Below are 22,253 nucleotides of genomic sequence, written 5' to 3'. Positions count from 1 at the left end.
TCTTAAGAAAACCCCTAAAAAACCACAAACACACAAAACCAAGCTCATAGAGCACAGATGGGTGGCTGTCAGAGGCAGGAGAAATGGGTGAAGGGAGTTGAAAGATACAAACTTGCAGTTATAAAATAAATAGGTCATAGGAACGTCATGTATGGCAGGGCAGCTATAGTGAATAATACTCCGTTGCATATTTGAAAGCTGCTAAGAGAGTAAACCTTAAAAGTTGTCATCGGGAGAGAAAAAAAATTCTGTAACCACTTATGGTGACAGATGTTAACTAGACTTACTGTGGTGATCATTTTGCAGTATATGCAAACATCAAATCATTGTGTTGTACACCTGCATGTCAATTATACCTCAATAAAAAAGAAAAAATATTTTAACTATGTAAATATCCTGTTCTCCGTCAGACGTTCTATTTACTTATTTATTTACATCAGTGTATTTACTCACATTTCCTATTTTATTCAGTGGGTTATAATCTATCAGTTCATTATTTTGATGCCCTAATTTTTTTTTTTTTTTGGATTTGGCCATTGGGGGCCCCTTCAAGCCACCTTCTAGATCTTTTTGTCATGCTCTATCGTTCATTTGAGCGATTTCTTGTTTTGGTAGGTAGCTAAGTATTTTTCACTTATCCGAAAGACTGAATTAGCTATATAGAGAGAATTTAATTGCATTTGCTCAAACGATGGTATTTTGTGTTAGGATGAAATGTCCTCCAGGATTTTAAAGCACGCGGCGTCAACCGGTCCAAACGGGAGTCCCAATCCATCAATGAGCGCTCATGGAGTCGTTTCAGGAGAAGGCGAATCCATGCCACGTTTTCTCCATTAGAGACTATAATTAGAAACGGAGCCTTTGCAGAGCGTTTCTTCAGGCACTCTTAATTTTCACTTTCTCATTAAAAAAATCCGTGTATTTGTTGTACTGCGAGAAGCTATTAATAGTTGTGCGGATTCTCTGCTGCTCTCAGGGAGCAGATTGTGTTTAAATGTCTTTCCAGCCGCCTGAGAGGAAGCACCTCCGTCGGGTGCACACCTGTCTGTGTGCAGCTGCTCCGGCCAGAGCGGCAACGTCTAGAGCTCTGTCCCCGCCCGGGCCCCGCTGGCGGCCTGGCGTGGGAGGGACGCCCAGCAGCGCGCTCGGCTGGCACGCGGCCGTCTCGCTCCTGACCACGGGGTGGCAGCATCGAGTCAGGGCTCCGGCCCCGGCGGTGGCCCCGCGGGCTGTCCGGGAATTTGGAAGTTACCTGATTTCTTCCCGGAGTGAACTCAGGACTCGAGGTCTGCCCCTCGCAGCGGCCCTCTGGGGCGATGCGCCACGCCGTCCGCCCACCCGTCTCCAGAGGCTGGGAGGGGGCGGGCCAGCGTGGGACAGGATGACGGTGCTGCCAGGGCACCGGGTCCCCACGCGGACGGGGAGCGCGCCTGCTTTCTCGCGCCGGGCGCACGGGAATTTGATCTCCAGATGGTCTGTGTTTCGAAGCTCGTCTTTTTGATTCCGAGAATTTTGACGGACTGAAGGAGGGGACCACGAGCAGCAAAAGGAAGATGGTGGTTTATAATCCGTCGAGCCGGGAGCGCCACAGGCCACAGCGCTGTTGCCGAGCGAGGAAGCAGGTTGCGGGAGCGGAATGCCCTGCGACCCGCCTTCCGCTTCACTGACGGGCCTCGCTTTGGAGGAACGGGGAGGAGGAAGGAGTATTCTCACCGCACAGGGCAGGGGGGCACACGGCGGGGGCGGGGTCCGCCTCTGTGCTCGGCCTCACCCCGCAGAAGGCGGCCAGGGGGGCCCACGGAGGGAGCGGGGCGGCGGGCGGGCCGGGGACGGAGCGCGGGGACGAGGTGCTCGTGTCCTCTGCGGGAACGCGGGGCCGCTGCCCTCCCCCCGCCTCGCCCCTGGCTTTCCTGAATGTTCCATGCCTCCCTTGAATGCTCTTGGGGAATGCAGAGCTCCGCGAGTGGGGCCGGGAGGAGAGTCGCGGCTTCTCCAGATCGCTCTGTGACCTGGGACGACTGGCACCGCGCAGGAGGCCGCCCGGTCACAGCGCGTGACGGCGCGTCACACCCCGGGCTGACGCGAGTGCGGTGCCCGCCACGCTCTTGATTTGCGGCCCCGGGGACACTGTGCGGGGACTTCCAGCCCCCTGTGTTTATGCTGATAGTGGACACTAGGCACGGAAGAGACTAGAAGGCACCGCGTCGGCCCCTCCAGGCAGAGCACAAAGCTTCGAAATGAGCCACTGCACCGGGGGTCGCCAGCCCGGCCAGCTCTGTGCCTGTGGGGGGCAGGGGACCTATGTCACCGCACTTGACGGGCACGGCAAGCCCTCGGCAGCAGGACTCAGAGCACTCCCACGTTACGGGTGGGAAAACCGAGGCTCAGAGTTATTTCTCAGAGAGTCGGCAGCTTGTAAGCAGCTAGGTCAGGCTGAGAACGCCGGTCTAGCCGGCTAAATCCAAGGTGTGGGGACCGAAGTATTTCTCGACTAAACAAGACCTCATCTAAGGAGCTCTGTGGAGGACAAAGCCGTGCTTCTAACCGAAGGTGCGTGGCTGTCGCCTGCAGCATCGCTTGGCTTCTTTAAGGCCAGAATCAGCGACAAGGTGAGCAGGGAGCACCTGCCGCTTTGCCTGCTCTGCTGTGCATCAGGACACTGACCCCCCCCCTCACCCCCTGCTGTGGGTGCTGCTGCCGTTTCTGCCCACCCACTGGGCGGACCGGAGGGGAAACTGTGCATGTTCCCAGTGCTGCTTTATTAACTACTTTGTAATAACTACGAAGTGCAGCACGTATACAAAAGGGTGTATAAGTACATCTTTCTGCAGCTTGAAGGAGAACAAAATGGACATCTGTATCTTATCCACCCAGATCGAAATCTAGAAAATGTTCAGAAGCTTGGAAATCCCCTGGCACCCCTCCCCGATCCCCCCCACTTTCCTCCCCATGACTCGCCGGTGTGTTTCTCTTTAAAAAGGAGGGCGCTGCTTAGCTCTGCCTGGTTCTGCGCACATCGCGGGCACTTAGGATGTGCCTTCTCCCTTGGCTTCTTCCCTCAGTGTCCTGTGGCCAGTCGTCGCCCGGTGCTGAGGCAGCTGCCTGGAGTTCCCGGGTTCCATTTTCATTGCTGCATGATAGTCCCTCGTGCGACAGTCCATAATTTATCTACTCATTCTAGTCTAGATTTGGGTTAATTTAAGTGGTACTTTTGTTTGTATGTTTGTTTGTTTCACAAATAACGGTGGGCGACCGGATACGCACTTACCCAACTTCTCTAAATGGCACTAGATCGTTTTCCAAAGTGTTTGCACGCGGGCGGTGGGCGAGAGTTCCGGAACACTCAGTGTTACCTGACTCTCCCATTTTCCTGTCGCTTTAGTGGCCGTGAAAGAGTAACTTGCATCTCCTCGATTGCCGATGAACCTGACCATCTTTCCGCTTTTAAGGACACTGGTGGCGAAGTTCCTTTGCTGTGAGATTCTCGTTCCTGCCTTCTGCCTGTATGTTTTTTCCCTATTGGCTCTCTGGACTTTGTAAGCACAGGAATTATAACTCACGTCTCACTTTTTAAAAACTATGGAAAGAAGGTCCGAATCTTAATAAACTCAAGTTTGTCCATCATTCCTCCTACGGTCTGAGCTTTTGGGGTCTTGTCTGAGACGTGTCATCTGTTGTCTTCTGAAAGTGTTACTGTTTCTCTTTGCGTTTATGGTTTTAGTGGAACTGGAATTAGTTTTTGTGTGTGAATTTAGATCTTCATTGTTTCAATGCCACTCAGTGAGTAGCCCATCCTTCCAACTGGTTTGCGAGGCCAGCTCTATAATGAACCAAGTTTCCGAAGATACCCGAGTCTGGCTGTCAGCTCTCTCTCATGCGCCATTGCTCAATTCTCTACCCTCCCCCCCCGGCCCCGCACAAAGCGTGCATCGCCTTCATTGCTGGAGCATTCTTGATATGTAATAAGGTGAGACCTTCTACCTTTTTCTGCTTCAGAAACGGCAAGGCCCTTTTTGCGTTCGTGTCAATTTTATAATCGGCTTATCATGTTCCACAAAAACACCTATTTTGATCCTGATTGGCATTGATTAAAAATATAGATTAATTTGGGGGAGAATAAACATATTTACAATCCTGAACATGAATATTTTCCCATTTATTTAAGTTTTCTTGATTGTCCTTTAATAATATTTCATAGTGTTCTCTGTAAAGCTCGAATATGTCTTTTGTTAGTTGATTGCTAGATTTTTAATGTTGTGGGATGCTATTATAAATGGCTTCATTTTTCAAATTTTATTTTCTAGTTTCTTCTTGATAGAATATAGAAATGTAATTAATTTTTATCTATTGAATTCGTACGTGTGGCTTTGTAGTCAGAGTGCTGTGAACATGGCATCAGTCTTTAAAATGTGTCGAGCTGGCTTTATTGGCCATTAAGGAGTTGATTTTCATCAACATTCTGGGTACTAGGAAAAAGTGTATACTATGGATTTTATGATTATTGAGAATGTCTTTCAAGTTTTCTGTGTCTTTTCATATTTTTTTTGTCGGCCCGATCTTAATCAGAGAGGTGTGTTAAAATTTTCTATACGATCGTGGGCCTGTCTATGTTTCATTGTAGTTCCATAAATGCTTATGTATTTTGAGGCCAAATGATTAAATGCATTATGTAAATTTAGAACTGTTATATTATCTGGGTGAACTCAGTGCTTTTTACATTAAAGTCATTTCCCCCCGATATTTATGTAGGCTACACCCACGTTCCTTTGGTCAGAATATACTTGGTGTCTCTTTCTAAAACTTGCCCTTTCCATTTTTCTTCATTTCTTATGTTTTAGATGTGTCTCTTGTCATTAGCATTTATTTGGCTCATTTAAAACATTTGGCCCCACAATCCTTTTCTTTTGCCTGGAGCATTTAGTTCATTATTGTCGTTGTGATCACGACACGATTTTGATGTATTTATTCCATTTCGTTCTGTCCTTTCGATCTGTTCCACCTTTTCTGTGTTTTCTTTCTCCTTTCGAATTGATTTTTCCCCCCTTCTGCTAGTTCGGAAGTGATAGATTCGAAATATTTCAATTACACAATCGATCGCTTTCTCATCGTCATGAGCAAACTCCGAAGTTATCGATACTTACCTTCCCTCCGCTCATCAGCCCGCCTGGCGGATGGACCGGCCCCTCCTGCCCGTCTCTTCCTGCAAGGACCGGTGTCTCCCTTAGCAGAACCTCGTCCTGTGGCTCTGTCTTCCTCCATCTCCCTTCCACCTTGGTGGCCAAGGTGCAGTCCCAATTCTCCTGTCATCCTATGTAATTTTTGTGTTTTGAACTCTAAAATGTCAGAGGTACTGAAAGGGCGTCCCCTTACTTTTCATGCTGGCCACCCCCGGCCACCAGCACTCCGGAAATCCACCTGCAAATGGCTTCGCTACAAAGCGAAGTCACTGGCTCGGGCGATTAGAAGATTTGGTGGCCCCAAGGATGCCACCAAGGCCCCCATTTCTCCCTTCTCCCCTGTGTTTTCTGCGTCTTGGCTGCACCCCCATGACCCGCATGGTGGCCCCCTGTCAACTCCAGCCATGAAACAAAATGTTCGCATCGGTTCCTGACAACCTCTCACGGTCCCTTCCTGGGGAGGGGAGACTGCCCCAGCCCCGGCTCTGGGTTCGTTTGCTCCCGTGGGCCTGATTTGGGCCTGATTTGGGCCAGGTGTCTATCGTTTGGCCCGGTGGAGGAGGTGCGCTAAGTGGCTTAAGACCGCCACACCCACCGCGGGTCTGCGAGCGGAATCGCTCCCACCCAGGTGCACAGTGGAGATGCGGGAAGGGTGAGCTCGCCACGTTAACGTCGCGTACTGTTGGCTGGGGGATCGAGGGGGCTGGACGCCGTGGCGGTAACGAGTCCACGCCCTCTGCGGCTTTCTCTCGCCGGTTCCCAAAGCGAGAACCGGGCACGTCAGCCCTTCTTCGTCAGACGATGCTGGGTGATCATTTTCTCATCTGAACCCAAACCGAACAGGGTCCTAGGTTCCCACATTTGTGAGTCAACTAAACGGTGCGTTGTCTTTCTTAGAAAAGATTCTCTAGGGAATCCTCAGGGTACGTCTGTCGGGATTCTTGAATTCTCAAGTTCGGGCTGAGCCAGTACCTACCTTCTCATTCCAAGGGGAGGGACGCGAGGCGGGTGTTCGAATCATGGGGTGCGGGAGCTCACGAAGCCCTGGCATTTCCCCCCACTGAGTGCCTGAGTGTGGGAGCCCCGCCGCTCTGTGTGGATTCTTTCTTGAGAAACACTTGTTTGCCTTGAGCGATTCCCCACTGCGGGAAGAAGGTGGCGGACCAGACCAGACCAGACTGGGAGAGGAGCTCAGCCTGAGCCAGGAGAGAATCGCCCGCAGGCAGCATCGTGTGCCCTGCCCTTCTGCTTTTCCGGGGGGGACAGGATTGCGTCGTCAGACATGCTATTAAGTGTGACTTATCCCCAGAAAAAAAAAAAAAAGTGAAAATTTCAAATTCATGCTACAAAAAAAAAAAAAAAAAAGATTAAGCTAATTTTGGCTAATCTTCGTGTACTCTTTGCAATAGTGACTAAAATAAAGGTTAAGAACCTCGACTGCCATCAGCATAATCCACAGCGATGCTGGGTATGAGATCGCATCATTTTAATCATCTAATTTCATGTTTCCTAACCAGTGGGGTTTTGGCAGATTTGCAAGTATTAGCTCTAAATTCTTTAAACTCGAGGCAGATAAATTTAAAAATGACCAATACCTCTGGAATATAAAATAAATGCATGATGAATTAGTGTAACTGCTCACAGCATGCATCTCTTTGTTTTCGGTGAGAGATTGATAATGTGGGGTGTGTGCGTGTGTGCGTGCGTGTGTGCGTGTGTGTGTGTGTGTGGGAAGCAGGGGCCTTTTCTTTTTTCTCTAACATTTGCAAAATTGATAACTAATTAGAGAGCTAAATCTAGGAAGAACATGGCCAGGCTCTGGGCAGCCTCGGCTTTCCACGCCAGCACAGAAGGGTCCCCAGAGAAGGTGCGCTAGCCCACCCCGACCCCCAAACCTGCAGGCCAGCCCCCCACCCACATTCCAAACACCCCAAGCCTGGATCTCGACCACTCACCCAAAGGTGGCCAGGGATGGAATTTGAGTCACCAAGTTCCCATTCACTGCCCAGACCTGCTGAGAACTTTCGGTGTCAGTCCCGACATAGAAAAGTCACTTCCTGCTTGGTTTTCTCCAGTTCAACGTTCCCACTTGAATAACGGGAATGACATCGTCATCCCCCCTCACAGGGTGACAACTAACTTGTTGATAGTGGAGGTCCCTGGATAAAAGGTCTTGTTTATCAGTACAAAGTAGTATTATTTGGTAATCACTGAGTTGGTAAACGTATCCACTCATGAGGAATTCTGGGAAGAGGGATGTAATGATCAACAGCAAAAACGTAGCTAGATATATTTTTGAAAACTCCTTTTAGGTTGACTTACTAAGGAAAAGCCCCAAATACGAGATGCTTTTCCTGAGAGCACCTGAGTCACGTTAGTCTTCAAGGTATTTTTTTGTCTAGAGCTACAGACGGACCTTTGGGAAAAGCGAGGATATGGGGTACCAATCTGGGGCACTGGATTTCCATGCCCTGGCTGCTGGGTCCTCTTCGTCGTGACCCCGCGGATGTGGCTGCGGCTGTGGGGACAGCCAGCCCCCTCTGACATTCTGCAGCGTCTGTTCTGCTTCACCTCTCTGGCCCGGCCCTGGCTGGCTCTAACTGGAGAGGCTGGTCCCTTAGAAGCCATCAGCCCGGAGGAAGAGCAGACCTTCTGCTAAGGTGGAGAGGGGCTGACACAGGTGACTGTCCTATCGTAGGAAGTTCCCTGGGCCCCCTGCCAGCCCCCTGTGACAGGCTCCGGGCTGGTTCGGGGACGTGCCCTCCTGTGTGCGCTACTGAAAGGAAGTGATAGTTAGAGCGACCTAAACCCCATCATCCCCTTGGAGTTAGTCCCTCATGCCGCCGAAACCACGCACAGCGGGCAAGGGGCAGGCCGTTCCGAGGCTGTCGCGTGACGAGAATTGGTCGTTACAGGGAATGAGATCTCGGCTTGGCTTTACGGGGGCGACAGACACGCACGACAGTGACATCACCCAAGTCACTGTAACCACTCTTACACACGCACTCCCGCCGAGGGCGAAGCTGGTGGCACGGAAAAGTGTCCCCCCAGGAAGTACCACTTTCCCCTCTGGTGACCTGAGAATGCTCTCCATCACCCCATTCAAACCTCAGGCACTGGACATTTTTTTTTTTTTAATATCCTTTACCTTTTTAATAAAAAGTAAAAAACGAACAAAAAAATACATCGATGTCCTGAATAGAACCTCTCTATGTAAAGGTGTCACTAAACAAATAAACGTAGGACCAGACAAAAGAAACAAAGCTGCGAATAGCAACATAATATACTACGAAGCGTTTATATATGTGTGTATATATTATATATGAATGTGCAGGTATATGTGTGTGCACCTGTGTATGTATAAATATGCAAATATTTGCCTACATACGTCACACACACATATATTTATACCGACCTCTTTAGATTGAAGTCCAAGGCACTTTTACAATGAACAGGTTAAAGCCATTAATTTAGGACACAACTATTTCTGGGTACATATCAATTTATGGCGCCGTATGACAGTTCGCGTCTCTCCTGGCTCACCTCGGAGTGGCTCTGGTTGGTGTAATGGGTAAGAGGGTTGGTGTGAGGGGAAATTAGGAATGTTTCTGGAGGGTTGGACTAGCCCCGCTGCCAGTCTCCTCTAGGGGGGAGGGGACCCCTGCTGGGCCGCTGAATGTCCCAGGGAAGGGCGCCGACTCTGCGCTTTGCTGGGCAGACACCCGGGTGGCCCTCCGTGGGACCCGCCCTGAGGGGCCACCTCATAGTCCCTGGCCCTGATGGCACCGGCTAAAATAAAACACCCAGAGAGGGGCTTGGGGTGGCCCGAGGCTATGAAGTCGGGGCTTCAAAGATCAGACTGGGGAAAGACTCAGGCGGAGTTTCACGGCGCCTTTGTGTTTATCCTTAGGATCACTCGGGACGGTCACGTCACCAAATAATCCTGCAGGTGAGGGGCAAGGATCATTGGTGATGCTGGTCACCGCTGCTGTGTGCTGAGGCCAGTGCTCCTCACGTTTGTGGGCCACGGGGGAGGGGGGGTCTCGTTACAGCCCCGCATCTGCTCACGCAGGTCTGGGGTGGGGCCCGAGACTCTGCATTCCTAACAGGTTCCCAGGGCCGTGGGCCACGCTTTGGGCAGACAGCCATACACCTGAATCACCGCCACGGGGCCTGCTCCCCAAGTCAAGGAATTTCCTTGATCTAGATCGAATCATCACTTTGAGGAGAAAAATCATAATATATTCACTTTCTACAAAGGCGAAGAGCTAGAAGGAGAAGCGGAAAAGACCGTTCAGTTCTATTTAGTAGCAGAAAAATACAGAGACGCATCTCTGACCACCAGTCAATTATAAGATGCAGAATAAACTAACTTCCATTACCAGGTGAGCAAGTGACCTGCGGAGGACAGGTGCCTTGGCGTTCCCGTGGCAACCATGGGGTCCAGCCTAACGTGCAACCGAGGGGCAGCGCAGACACCGTGAGCATTAAGCTCCATGAGAACCAAAGGCGTGTGCAAGCCGGGTCTCAGCGGCACGCGTGCGTCCTCGCTGGTGCTTAGACGTCCGTCCTGCGGACAGCACGAGGAGCTAACCCCACCGAGGCCCGAGCCTTCCCTACGCTCATGCCCGGGTAAGTGGAGTTTGAAGGGAGTCCAGCCTTATTCCCAGGAGGAAACCTGCTGTTTTGCACTATCAGCAAATCCGTGTGGATTCTCCGAGTGTGTGAAGGGAGGAGGTGTGCACGCTCGGCTCCATCTACGCTGAGGCTCCTTGGTTGGCACCCTCAGATACGAGCGAGGGTCCTCGTTGGGGGCCCCTTGCTTCTAGAAAACCTCTCTCCTGTAACCAACACATCCTGCCTCCTTCTGGTTCTCCGGTCATTCAAAGGAGGGATTAAGAAACTCTACCCGTGTGTCTTGACTGCTGCGTCAGCGGGGCAGGGCAGTGGACCTCACAGCCGCGCATATACATAGGGAATTGTCCCCGATTATGCCAATAAAGGAAAACATCTGGGTTGAACACTTTCTTCCCTCCCCGCCAGCTACGAAGAAAGCCTGGCTCCAAGCTGGGTCTTGCTCCCTTGTTCCCTTAGGGGCTGCGCTCCACGTGGTGGGTAAGCAGGTGATGGCCTCGCTCCCGCCAAGGTACGGCAGCTCAGAGAAGCCCATCTGCACGTGGTGGGCTCCCGCCGGGCCCGGCCCACGTTCTACTCTGACTCTGAGAAACTTAGGCCCAGGATTCTGAGTCTTGTGGGTCACAGGAGAACAAAGCTCTTCCTTACGCCCAATTCTGACATTGCCAGAAGAAAAACCGGTTGGCCGAGTTTGAGACATATCATTTATGTAATGGGGCCTTTGAATTTATATAGAAAGAGCCTGCACTTTTATTAAACTGGCTTTGCACAGCTGCCAAAGGAGTGATGGCTTTTAAAAACCTCTTCTGGAATGGCTTGATAGAATTTAGGGTGGAATTAGTCTTCTAAGCTTTCGTCTCTAATAGTCAGGTCTTGGAGAATTAGCATATGGCAATTCTGTGGGCCGAGGCCTGTTGGACCGGGGGTCAGGCAGTTGCGAGCAGTGATGTGTACTCAGAAACAGTCATGGGGAGCAGGCTGACATTCAACCTGCTAAAGACTAGTTTGATACAAAATGTTAATCGAAAGTTACAATATATTTTGTAATATAGCAATATATTTCATATTTAAAATAAACTGTTATGCTTTCTCCTATCATTAAAAAGTAGCAAGCAGTACAGAGGCAAGATGCAAATTCATATCGAAGCTCATCTGATCTGAATATAAAACACTTCCGTTTCTGGGTCTGCCGTGAAAATGACCCCTCCATCGACACCGTCACCCTCTCCAGCTGTTGGCTTCTGGTCAGGGCAGACGCGAACGGGAGTCTGGGACCAAAGCTAAGTCGCCGTGTCATTCCAAAGCCCGATGAGGGTGGACGGGTCCCGGTCGAGATTCGGGACCCGGAGCAAGACGACACAGCTAGAGAATGTCATTTGTCCTCTGTCCCTCTGTTGGACCTGGATGTTGGCTGTTCCAATCAGATTCACGCTTGATTTGTCACTGATTTTTTTTTTTTTTTTTTTTTGGCTATAAATTCAGCATCTCTTTGGGATCCTAACTTCGGGTTGGTGTTGAAGTTTGTGCTTTTCCTCTACCAGCTTGGTTGGTCACACCGTCTCTCTCGTATGCTTCAACACGTGGTCCCGGCCTAAGGTTACAGCTTCCAGGATGCATCTCTCAGGTGTGTAAACAAGTGTGGCAGGGGCACTCGGCACCTGGGTTGGAGGTCATACGTTGAGGATTTGACAACGGTTTTGTTCGGAGGGCACTCCAGTTCGCGCTGGGGGGGTGGGGGGAGCTTCCAGTAGCGGCATGAGGAAGAAAAGATCACAGTTATGTTTTGCTCTGTCTGAACACATTGACGTGCCATCGCACTGAGCTCCGGTCTATTTCAGTAAAAACCTACGTTTACCTGTCCACGGGAGTTTAGTGTTAATTGCTACGCACACAGCCTGGCACGAGTTTCAGGATGAAGACCACGCGCCTCCATTCCCTACCAGGGGCAGGCAGTTCCTACGGCGCCAATCTGACTACGTGCGGGGGAGGGGGCCGTCCCCAGCCTACCAGGAAACCGCCGGGCAGCTGTCCCAGGTGCTGAAATCAAACGCCACGGGGTCAATAGGGACAGCCAAGCGACGACGAACGGATCTTGACTCTCCTTCTAAGCAATTTTCCAGAGGAGAAGAATGACTGTGAAGAACTGGGGACATATTTTAGGATTCCAAAGCAGGAAGTTAAAGAGAGAGGCAGCCTACTGGTAGTGCAATGACTTCATTCACAGTGTCTCAGCCGGGGTACTGAGATGGCAGCAAGAGCATTTGCTCCGGGATGAAACACGGATTCCTAATTTGGGGTGCACTGTGTGTCGGGGTGCACTCTGAGGAGGAGGGAGGTCCTGGAACGGTGCGCTCACCTCACGTTTCTCCCTGCTCACCTCCTGACCTAGCTGAGACATAACCATCGCTTTTTGGAAACTACCGTTTGCATTCAGATGCAACACCGAGGTGTGTGTGGGGGCGGGGGGGGGAGGGAGGAGAGTGTTGGCATTGCCGTTGATGGCAACAGCGATTCCATTTTTAAAACTCTGTTGAATACTTTGTACTTAAGAATATAACTATTATCTTCGTTTTAAGTACAGAGAAGCTGAGGTACGAGGTGGTTCTATTAATTGGCCAAAGGTGTGGATCCAGTGTCAGGAGTTTTATTTATTCTGATTCTGAGTCTCTAGTTCTCTCCTTTTCCTTCATTACTTATTCACAAGGAAATCACTGAGAATCAGAGGGGGAAATCCTCAAACAGATTAAAATCGTATTTCTTCCACGCTGTTCCTTCTTGCTCTTAAATAAGTCATGACAGCTTGCACTTGCTCAGTGCTTTAGAATTTACGTGCACGTACGTCTTCTGCACCTCCTAAGTTACGAGGTGGTTGTCATACCACTGGTCCCTGCTGAAGCCAGAAGGCAGTGGTGACTCGGGGCCTTTCCCTTCTCGTTCTTTTGGATTAAGAATTTCTAGAGATGTGATTTCATGGAGTCACATATTGTGAGGATGGCAAGAGCAGTTTCAGATACTTTATGACCATTTATTCGTGGTGATCACACACAGGTGGCCTTTGAACCTAAGGTGGTTTTTATTTGGACTTCAATCTAAGGAGGAGGGGGGCCCTAGTCTGGTAGAATTTACCGACTGATGCTATGTCCTGGAATCCCACTGAGATTCGTGGCCTTAAAGCATCACGGTACACCCCTGACTTTACAGTACATGGAACGATATTATGGCTTAAGCGATGTGGGGTGGCCCTGTATTTTTAATTCAAGTGTCTAAATGTTTTAGGGAACATGAGGGTACTTTGACCTGTCACTAAATTAAAAGAAAAGTTAAAGCAGGGGCTCTGTCACTGGTCCAGCCTTCCAGAAGCGGGCAGAACTCAATCAGTTCAGTACTGGAGTGAGGTTATCATGATTCGCAGTTTTTACATATAGCCAATTCTCGAGTAGATAATTAAACCTCCTCCACCATCGAACCTGAAAACAAGGAACGAGAAGGCATGGCGTGAGAATCCACCTGCCCCCTTTCCCATCTGCCTGTGATGCTGAGGGGCAGTGGGGTTAGCCAAAAGATGGGCTGGAGGAAGAACACCTGGGCAAGCCATACCCCGGATAGTCGATACCTAAGTCATCAAGGGTTGATTGTACTTGCAGGAAAATGCGGACCTCCCTGCCTAAAGCTGAATTACTAGTACAGCTTCCGTTAGCCACTGCAGGATCGACACGCAGCTTGGACCACTTCGTGGGGGGCGGGGGTGGGGAAGATTAAGTATTCTTTGCCAAGGACAAAACAATATATTGCTATTGCACTACCAATAGGTCGAGTCAGGCTCCGAACGCCCACTGAGGACACTGCGACCTCAACCTTCGCTGGCGTTGCTGGCTCGGCCAGGCCTTACCGACGCCGATGGCGTTAACGATGGGTTAAAGAATTGTCCACAGACCGGGATGGATCAACTAGTGTCGCCTGTCGTTTGTTTGAAAGGAAAACCGAATCACTACGCGTGTGCACGCGCACACACGCCACAGGGTCGCAGCGGGACGGAAACGGGGGGGCAGAAACAAATAGTCGAGGGCTGTCAGTTGAAAGGTCAGGACAGGCACACTCGGCTCGGCCGTCTGTGGCCTTCGCTCTGTGAAATGGAACCGAAGCCACAGAGACACCGCACGGTTGCTTCACCTGTGGGCACGTCTGTTTAAGTGTTCAGCTGAACTGTCACGAACAAGGGGAGCACCATTCCCGGGACATAAAAAAGGAGAGGGGGCTTTCAGAGCATCAATAGTTAACAAGATTAAAAAAGGCCGACAGCAAGTGTGGCATCTGTGGTGGCCAAATGAAAATCTTCGAATGAGAAAATCTTCGGAAATAAACGGGAGCCCGTTAAAGGAATCGCAACAGCAATAGAGAGAGAAAGAAGGTTAGCAGGAGACCAGATCTCCTCGAAAGAGTGGCCTTAGTTCTAGGGTGGTCTACCTTCGCCCTTAGAACAGGGGTCCCCAAACCCCGGCCGTGGACCGGTACTGGTCCGTGACCTGTTAGGAACCGGGCCGCACAGCAGGAGGTGAGCAGCGGGCCATCGGAGCTTCATCTGTGTCTGCAGCCGCTCCCCGGCGCCAGCATCACCGCCTCAGCTCCGCCTCAGATCACCAGGCATCAGATGCTCACAGGAGCGCTGGTCTCCGGTGCCACAAAGGTCGGGGACCGCTGCCTTAGAGGAAGGAGCAGGCTGGTGCTGCAGAGGGAAATCACAGCCAGACACTGCCTTCGGGGTGGCGATGACGTCCCGTGCAGAGCGAATCCCAGCGGAGCACCTGCACACACATGACACCCTGCTGCTTCGCCCCGAGCAGATGAAATACTGCACGTGGGGTCAGCGGCAAGCAGAAGTCAAAGACCTCGGAATGAGAAGCTGGCCAATAGCACGGTGGCGTCCACATCACAAACGTTACGTGTGGTTAGGTCATGGAGCCATGAGAAGAGTTTGCATCCCGAGGCCCTGTCCTCACGATGCCTGTCATTACACTGACACCGGACCTTGATGTTCTGAAGGCTCCCGGACTTCGGGATGCATTAGGCCCGTTTTGGCACCGAGGTTATCGTGGCACAGTAGGACAGGCTACTGACAAATGCATGCCGTCTCACCTGGCCCGCAAGGCTCCCTAAGGGCTCCCTTGATTCTCATCATCTTTCATGTTGAGGTGATTTTGGGTCAGGTGGAAGGGACTACTCACTGTCACCTCTCCCTCCAGCTGAGCAGCTCTCAGGTCAGGCACTCGACCCCTCTGCACTCCTAACACCTGGGCCTGGAAACCTGTCGCTGGCCACATCCAGCCGAGGGAATCCCCGGACAGTACTCCCGTTCACGCAGGCGTCACGTGTCCTGAGCGGGTCATGCGCTCCATGGGAACGCGGCTCATTTGGGTACGAGGGGAAAACCCTGCCAGGCTGTCAGTTTTAGAAGGCTGCCATCCCTCCAGAGTGCCAACACTGTGGGCCTGGCACGCATCTAAGGCTGGGCAGGCTCGGTGTACGTCCGGGGAGAAGCTGAAGGGCCCTGCGTCTCTCCTGCAGCTCGGGGTGTGGCTGACGCCTGCAAACCCCCGGAACCGAAAGCACCCGCTCCATCCAAATGGCCTCAACACACATTTAGGGAGTGCCTACCACGCGCAGGATAAGGAACCAGGTCCCTTTAAACTTGGGTCGGGTTTAAACAAGAAAAGACCTGGGTCGAATGTGGGATGTGTGTGTGTGTGTGTGTGTGTGTGTGTGTGTGCACACGTGTGCGCGCGCACACACACACACACACACACACTTGCAAACACAGTTTCTATGGGTATTAATATTGGATGGAAAATCTAGCTGCTTTTTCTTCCGTCCAAATTAGGTTTTATGATTCTGTAAGGTATGGGATGAAGTTTTGGCAAGTTGTGGGCAGCTCTCTTTTCCTTTTGTCATCCAGAGTCTCCCATAGACAAAAGGACAGGAGAGAGGCGTGCCCGGACCGGACCGGACCGAACCGGGGTAAGGAACCCCGCCCCCAGCCTGGCACGCCCCTCCCCCAGCGCGAGCCTCCTCCGCGGGCTGCGCTGTTGCCCAGCTCAGCGCGTCGGTCCTCCCACCCCACGTGAACACCTGAGATTGAGCGCGGATTTCTGTTCTCCGCCACCTCTGCAGCAAGGGCCCTGCCACAGGCGTCGCTTCCTGTCACCTCCGCTTCCCGCTCCCGAGTAGAGGCACCGAAAACAGATTAGATTTCTGGTTTCAAGGCATATCGAACCAAGCACACGCGCGATGGCGAGCCAGCCAGTCAGCTCGGTCTCTCGTCTTTCCGTTCCCTGGCCTCAGTGTCCCTCGATGGCAAAGTGACCAGGAGAGTCGATTTGCATCTTAAGACCTATGGGCGATGCTTCCGGAGTGCGGAGGCTCGTTTAGCAACTGCTAGAACTTGTGTAGGGGGTCGGGAAGGAGGTGGAGCTGACCCCGATGGGGCTGTCGGAGGGCGGGGCGCGGGTGGCGCCCACCGCCACGCCCCCGCCGCGGGCCTCGCTGACCGCAGACAGGAGCTGCTGCTGCTGCTGGCGCAGGGCGTCGGCGATGAGCAGGGGCAGGGACTGGAAGCTGGCGGCCAGGTGCTCCAGCTTGGCCTCCAGGCTGCCGATCCGCTTCTCCAGGTCTTCGCTGCGGTCGCCGAGCTCCGTGATTAAGTCGCACATGACGTTCTGCATCTGCGCGGGGAAGCAGAGACGGGGACAGGTGGCTGTCACAGGCATCCGCGGTGGGGGGCGGGGACAGCCCCCCGCGTCGCAGCGGGGGCCTTTGCCGAGGCGGCCTGGCCAAGGGCGGGGAAGCAGCTCGCGGCCCTGGGTGCGCGGAGGCTCAGGCACACGGCCGTTTCTCTCCTCCCTTCTTATGAAAGGAACGCACATTAATTATAAAAAGAGATTCGAAATACGTGCGATGGAAAAGAAGCGGCCTTTCTCCTGAACCGCCCTCATGCTCTGCCTACACCCAGGCTCTCAGCTGGGGGGCGCTGGGCCCTAAGATTCAAGAGAAGGCCCCTGGCGGGCGGGGACCACGCAACAGCCACCCAGGTTCAATGCCACAGCTCGCTGATAGGGCGCTCTCCCTCCCTCAGCCCCTCAGCCTCTGAGCCTGGGGTTCCCTGTACAGCAGCTGGCGGCCATCGCACATGCTTACGAAGCTGTTGTCCACTCGCCCGGTTTCAACACGGCGGCCTGACTCACTCCTCGGGCCTGCGCCTCAGCGACAGGGGCTGCCTGCCCGAGGTCACAGCCCTGCCCCGGCCTGGCCCACGAGGGGTGACGCGGCCTCAAGCCGAGGGGTGTCGACCCCGAAGGATGTCAGCCTCCACAGCTCCCGCGGTCCCGAGCATCCTGTCTCAGCTCAAACTCTCCCTCCGCCGCATCCCGCTGCCCTCGATCCTGCGGCGTCCCCAGCAACCCCCCTGCTCGGCGCCGCCCCTCAGGGGTCCAGGGCCGCCTCGATCTGCAGTGGTCCCGTGTCTGACAGTCCTGCCGCCCCCAAGCACTCCCTAGAATCACCTTCTCGATGGAGCCTCTGTAGCAGCCTGCTCGGCACCGAGCCTGGGCCGCAGCCGCAGCCCCGCCCCGCCCCCGCCAACCGCACTCCGCGCTCCCCGACTTTCCTACCGCCTTCCACTGCGCTGCTGTCTGCCATCCCCCCGCGGAAGGAAAAGTCCTTCAGGGTGGGGACACTTGCCTGCTGTAGCCACCAATGTGCCCTAGGGGCCTGAAACAGCATCTGGCACACAGGAGATGCTCAACTAACACATTCTGATGGGCGAACGTACACAGAGCAAGGCAGTGCTGTGCACGCGATCCTCGCGGAAAGATGCCGGTGAAGCGGAAAGAGCCTGCGCGGGTGAGCGTCCCCTTCCTTGTCCCTGTCCCCGTCAGCCTTCGCCCAGGCGGGAGTCTCATGGGTGGGGACAGTTTGCACCACCGACCGCTTCCACCCACCAGCGGACTCTCGGGGTCGCCACCAGGACCCAGGTGGTGGACAGACGCCCAGGGGTCCCGCCGGGGCCTGAGGGCTCCAGGGCAGGCGCTCAGTGGGGTTCACGACCAAACAGAAGAGAGGTGGCCAGCGCAGGAGCGCAAACACGGGGTGCCCCAGGGGGGTGCAAATAAAATCAAATCTAAAAGTAATAAAATAAACCTGCCTTCAAGACTTCCGCTGTAAAACCAGGGAACTCGGCAGGCCGAGGGCGCCGTTTTCTCCCAAGAGCTGCCCTCTGCTCTCTGCCCTCTGCCCTCTGCGGGTCGGCCGGGTCTCCGCCAGAGGCAGGGCCGCCCACTCCCGGCCTCCCGACTGGACCGGGCATCATCACACCAGCCCCACGCCTGCCCACGCCGCCTGCAAACATCCCTCCAGCTCATCTGCTCTCGGCGAAAGCACTTTAGCTGCAGCCAAGACCAGCCACTGCGCTGCCGTCCACGGTCCCGGCCCGCGGTCTGGCCCCGCGCAGCAGGCCACTTTCTGACGACACTCCGGCATCCCGGCTTGGTGTGGAGAGCCGTCTATGTGACAGCCACGTCTCTCCTGCAGACTGGCAAAGGACGTCAGGCTTGGGAGAGAAGTTCATGGGTGTCTTGGCACTCCTGGGGCCCCTGTGGCTGCAATGGCTGAGGGCCGGGTTGCCTCAGGTCCCGCCCCCTGGTTCTGTGGCTCTTGGGGCTTCTGGTCACCCACCAGTGACACCCTGATTATATCTCGCCTGGAGCTACGAGTTACTCCAGGAAGACGCAGAAATACTGGTGCCCCAGAGGCCAAGGGAGCAGGAAATAAGGTGAGCGAAAAAATGAACAGTATGGAAAGTAGAAGAACAGGAGAAGCCAGAGAGGAGGTGGGGGCAGGGCTTGACGACATGCCCCACGAGGGCCTGACGGGCCCAGGAGGCGCCGTCTCGGAGGTGGCATGAAGCAGGGCTGCTCCTGTGAGGGCAGGACACTGTGCTGAGGACGCCCTCGGAGGAGAAGGTGACTTTGGAAGTGAAAGTGCCTCTTCCGTTAACTAACATTTGAGAACCTCCTCAGCGTGCCCATTCTTCCCGGAATATACAAAAACAGACGTGTCTCCGACCACAGGGACACCCTGACAGGTTCTGGCCTCAGGGACACCCTGACAGGTTCTGGCCTGCTTCAGGCCCCTGGGTCTCGGCCCCAAGCACTGCCGCTGGCCAGCTGCCGACCTTGGGACGGTCACTTTGTTCCTTTAGATCTAGGTCTCCTCATAACCAGAACGACCATTTGCAAACCTTTAGAGTTCAGAAAGCATTTTCACAGAAATCGGTCTTATTTGATCACTTGAGCCTCAGTCATTAGGGATTATTTTTACATTTCAACGAGCAGATTAAAATTAGCACATACAGAGCCCTGCCACCCTGTGCTCGAGGCGGCACTGGGTACTTGGAGGCCGCAGTGCCAAACTGTTTATCTAGAGAGGACCAGAGGGTCGGGGGGGCGGGGAGCTGGGGAGCTGGGAGGACGAGGCACAGCGAGAAAAGAGGGGGCCGGCATTACTGTCTGCCCTGGCCCTTTGCTTGGTGGCAGGAGGCTGGGGGGACGTGGACCGATGGGAAACACACTAAGCTGCTGCCAGGACCTTGGGTGAGTCTCCTCCTGGGAGGAAAGACAAAGCCGGGTGGACGGCAGCAGCCACCTCGGCCAGGCCTCACGGCACAGCGGCCTGCGGCCCCAAGGACACCCCCTCTCCGCCCTCTTCTCCGCACCCTTCCTTCAGGGGATGGCGGTTCCCAGGCTGGGTGGCTTCGTTCCCCACCCTTCGCTGAGCGGGAAGGCCTGGTGTGCCCGGGTCCGCGGAGAACTTCAGCCACCGTGCACCCACCAGGCCAGGCCACAAGCGCTGCCGCACGTAGCAGAACCATCTCAGAGCACCGCCCGGGCCACTCCTGCCTCTCACAGGGCCCCGGCCACGCTAACCCTTTACAGCCTCTTTCTGGCCGTGGCCGATTGGTCCAAGGGTGACTCGTGACCCTGAGGGGCCAGTCTGCTCATCAACTCCGAGAGTTTAGAATGAAGATGGTAGAAGGCGGCCAGTTCGTCTGCTTGCGGCTAGAAACGCTGAAGCTGTGGGGGGAGGGGAGGGTGAGAAGGAAGAGCCCGAAGCAGGCACTTGAACCGGAGGAGGGCGGGCGCCAGGGTGCTCCCTGGGCGCAGCACTCCCGGGTCCGCTTCTACTCAGTTCCTTCCTGAAGTGGGACCACGGGCCTGCTGGGATTCTGCCTGGAATGAGACTTCCTTGGTTCCTCCGAATAAGCGCCTCCATTTTTCAACTGAGTCCCGGTGGGTTCTGGCACCGGACTCACCCCAGACATCAGGGGGTACGCTTTGCACTCTCTTTGCATGCCCCCCCCCACGCTGTCAGGAGCCCTGCACCCCGCTCGGCACCCGTCCCAAAGGCACACGGGCCTGTGGCTTCTCCTGTGCAAGCCACGCCCCCACCCCGCAGCTGGGGAGCCTCTTTCTTTGGCTCTGTCCCTTCACTGAAGGAGGCGCCTGCACGTGGCCCAGAAACCAGCAATTTCTCTGATTGCGCCCTCTTTTCAAAGGGTGTGTAATTGGCCCGAGGGAGTTTCTCCTGCTTACCCAGGCACCGTGTGCCATTATGGTAATTGACATCTGCTGGAATGTTCTGCCAGCCTGGCCCTGGGCTGTACGCTTGATACATTTCCATCGAGAAGCCGTGAGGAGAAGGGGCCGAGGGGAGGAGGCCCTGCCTTCTGTGGCACCCACACTCAGCCCTGCCGGCAGCACGGCCTCGGGCCCCCCACCGAGTGACCGGCAGAGGAGCGAGTCCCTGTACAGCGTTCACGGCACCTCAGGATGACAATGTGCTGTCCAGCCCTGTGGCTCTCGAAGGCGGCTCTCATTTCTGGCATCTTCACAATCCCATCTCTTGAGAAGCAAAGAAATGCAACCCCTCCCCCCCAAACCTGGGGCCAGGGAAGCGGGGTGACAGGATGGAAGGACGCAGGAGAATGAACAGCCAATTACAGCAGCAACCCGGAAGGCTCCCCCCAGGTGCGACTCCGACAGTGTCACCGCCATCATCACCAGACGGTCCCCATCATTGGGCCTCACTCTGCACAAGCCTGAGCTCATCTTAGGAACCCTCGTCGTTCAGCTAGGAAAGCCACACGCTGGAAAGATGTAGCAGGTCAGCTAATTAACTCCAAGCAAAGACAACCCCGAGCGATCAAATCGAAGAAACGAACGCCAGGCTTCGAGGGACCACGAGACACGCTGGAAGACGGCCACTGTCAAGACCTCGAACCCAGACGATGTTTTAACCAAGGACGAAGTTCCTTGCCACCCCCGCCACCCCCACCCCGCACCGTGCCTTTCGGACACGGCCCGTCTTCGCGGTCACACCCAAGAAGTTTAAATGCCAGCCTCTGAGACCTCTTTGGGGTGTCTCCAGATTCTGTCTCCCACCTTGGAAAGGTCCACCAGGGTGTTGGCTTGGTCGCTCAGCTTCCTCTGCTCCATCTTGACGCTCCTCAGTCTGCGGGGAAAAGTGGACAGCCATACCCTTCAGGGGCGTCTGAGGATTAGCCCCACGAGCCGATTCCACAGCCACGTCAGCTACTCTGGTGTGGAAACGTAGCACGGGGACCTCGACCATGGGTAGCGGCTCAGCAGAATCAAGGGCCAGCCAGGCGCCAAGGGAGCACACGCGTGTTTCCACGCATGTCTGCCTCCGTCATTGGCCTCCCCAGCCCAGCTCGTTCCCCGGCCTGTGTCTCGGCTGTGCCCCCATCCTGAACGCCTCACCCGCAGCCCTTCAAGGTTTACCCAAACCTCCCGGCCAGAATAAACGTTCCCATCCTCTCCGTTATCCTCACGCTTTAAAAAGCCTCCTCTTATAGAGAGCGCGAACAGTTTGTTCTGCTTCAAGTTGTAATGTGGTGTGTGGTGTGTGCGTGTGTGTGTATGTGATGTGCGCATGATGTGTGGGGTGTGTGTGTGGGTGTGAGGTGTGCGTGTGATGTGTGTGTGTAGTGTGTGTTGATGTGTGTGTGTGTGTGAGGTGTGTGATGTGTGGTGTGCGTGTGTGTGAGGTGTGTGGTGTGTGTGTTGATGTGTGTGTGTGTGAGGCGTGTGATGTGTGGTGTGTGTTGATGTGTGTGTGGTGTGTGGTGTGTGTGCGTGTATGTGATGCGTGTGGTGTGCGCGCGTGTGTGTGTGAGGTGTGAGAGCCCTGAGAAGCTCCTGCTCTGATTTTTACCCTCCACGGCAGCCCACCCAGTCCCTGGCAGGTGCACTCAATGCACTGACGGGTCTGTGTCCCGTTTGTCATCCCCAACGCGTGTCAAGTGGGAGAGAACGGATGCGTTCCGGGCTCTAAGTGAGCAAGGGGGTGTTCACTTAGGGGGCCGAGGGCCCG

General features: G+C 54.1%; 1 protein-coding gene across 3 annotated transcripts in view; it reads right to left on the bottom strand.

The window, feature by feature from the left end:
* Positions 1–11,230: 11,230 nt before the first annotated feature.
* Positions 11,231–22,253, bottom strand: part of KCNN3 (potassium calcium-activated channel subfamily N member 3) — a 113,153-nt gene continuing 102,130 nt past the window's right edge. For all 3 annotated transcript variants that reach the window (XM_006923558.3, XM_015598265.2, XM_025040890.1), the window contains 2 exons: positions 21,302–21,371; positions 11,231–16,528 (listed from right to left, as the gene is read on the bottom strand). In XM_006923558.3, the coding sequence (XP_006923620.1) occupies positions 16,232–16,528; positions 21,302–21,371 (367 nt within the window). In that variant the 3' untranslated portion in view covers positions 11,231–16,231. The remainder of the gene's footprint in view (positions 16,529–21,301; positions 21,372–22,253) is intronic.

Source organism: Pteropus alecto, unplaced genomic scaffold (genome assembly GCF_000325575.1).
Source record: "Pteropus alecto unplaced genomic scaffold, ASM32557v1 scaffold49, whole genome shotgun sequence".
Taxonomy (NCBI): domain Eukaryota; kingdom Metazoa; phylum Chordata; class Mammalia; order Chiroptera; family Pteropodidae; genus Pteropus; species Pteropus alecto.
The sequence above is the reverse complement of the archived record's forward strand: the minus strand, read 5'-3'. Positions and strand labels throughout refer to the sequence as shown.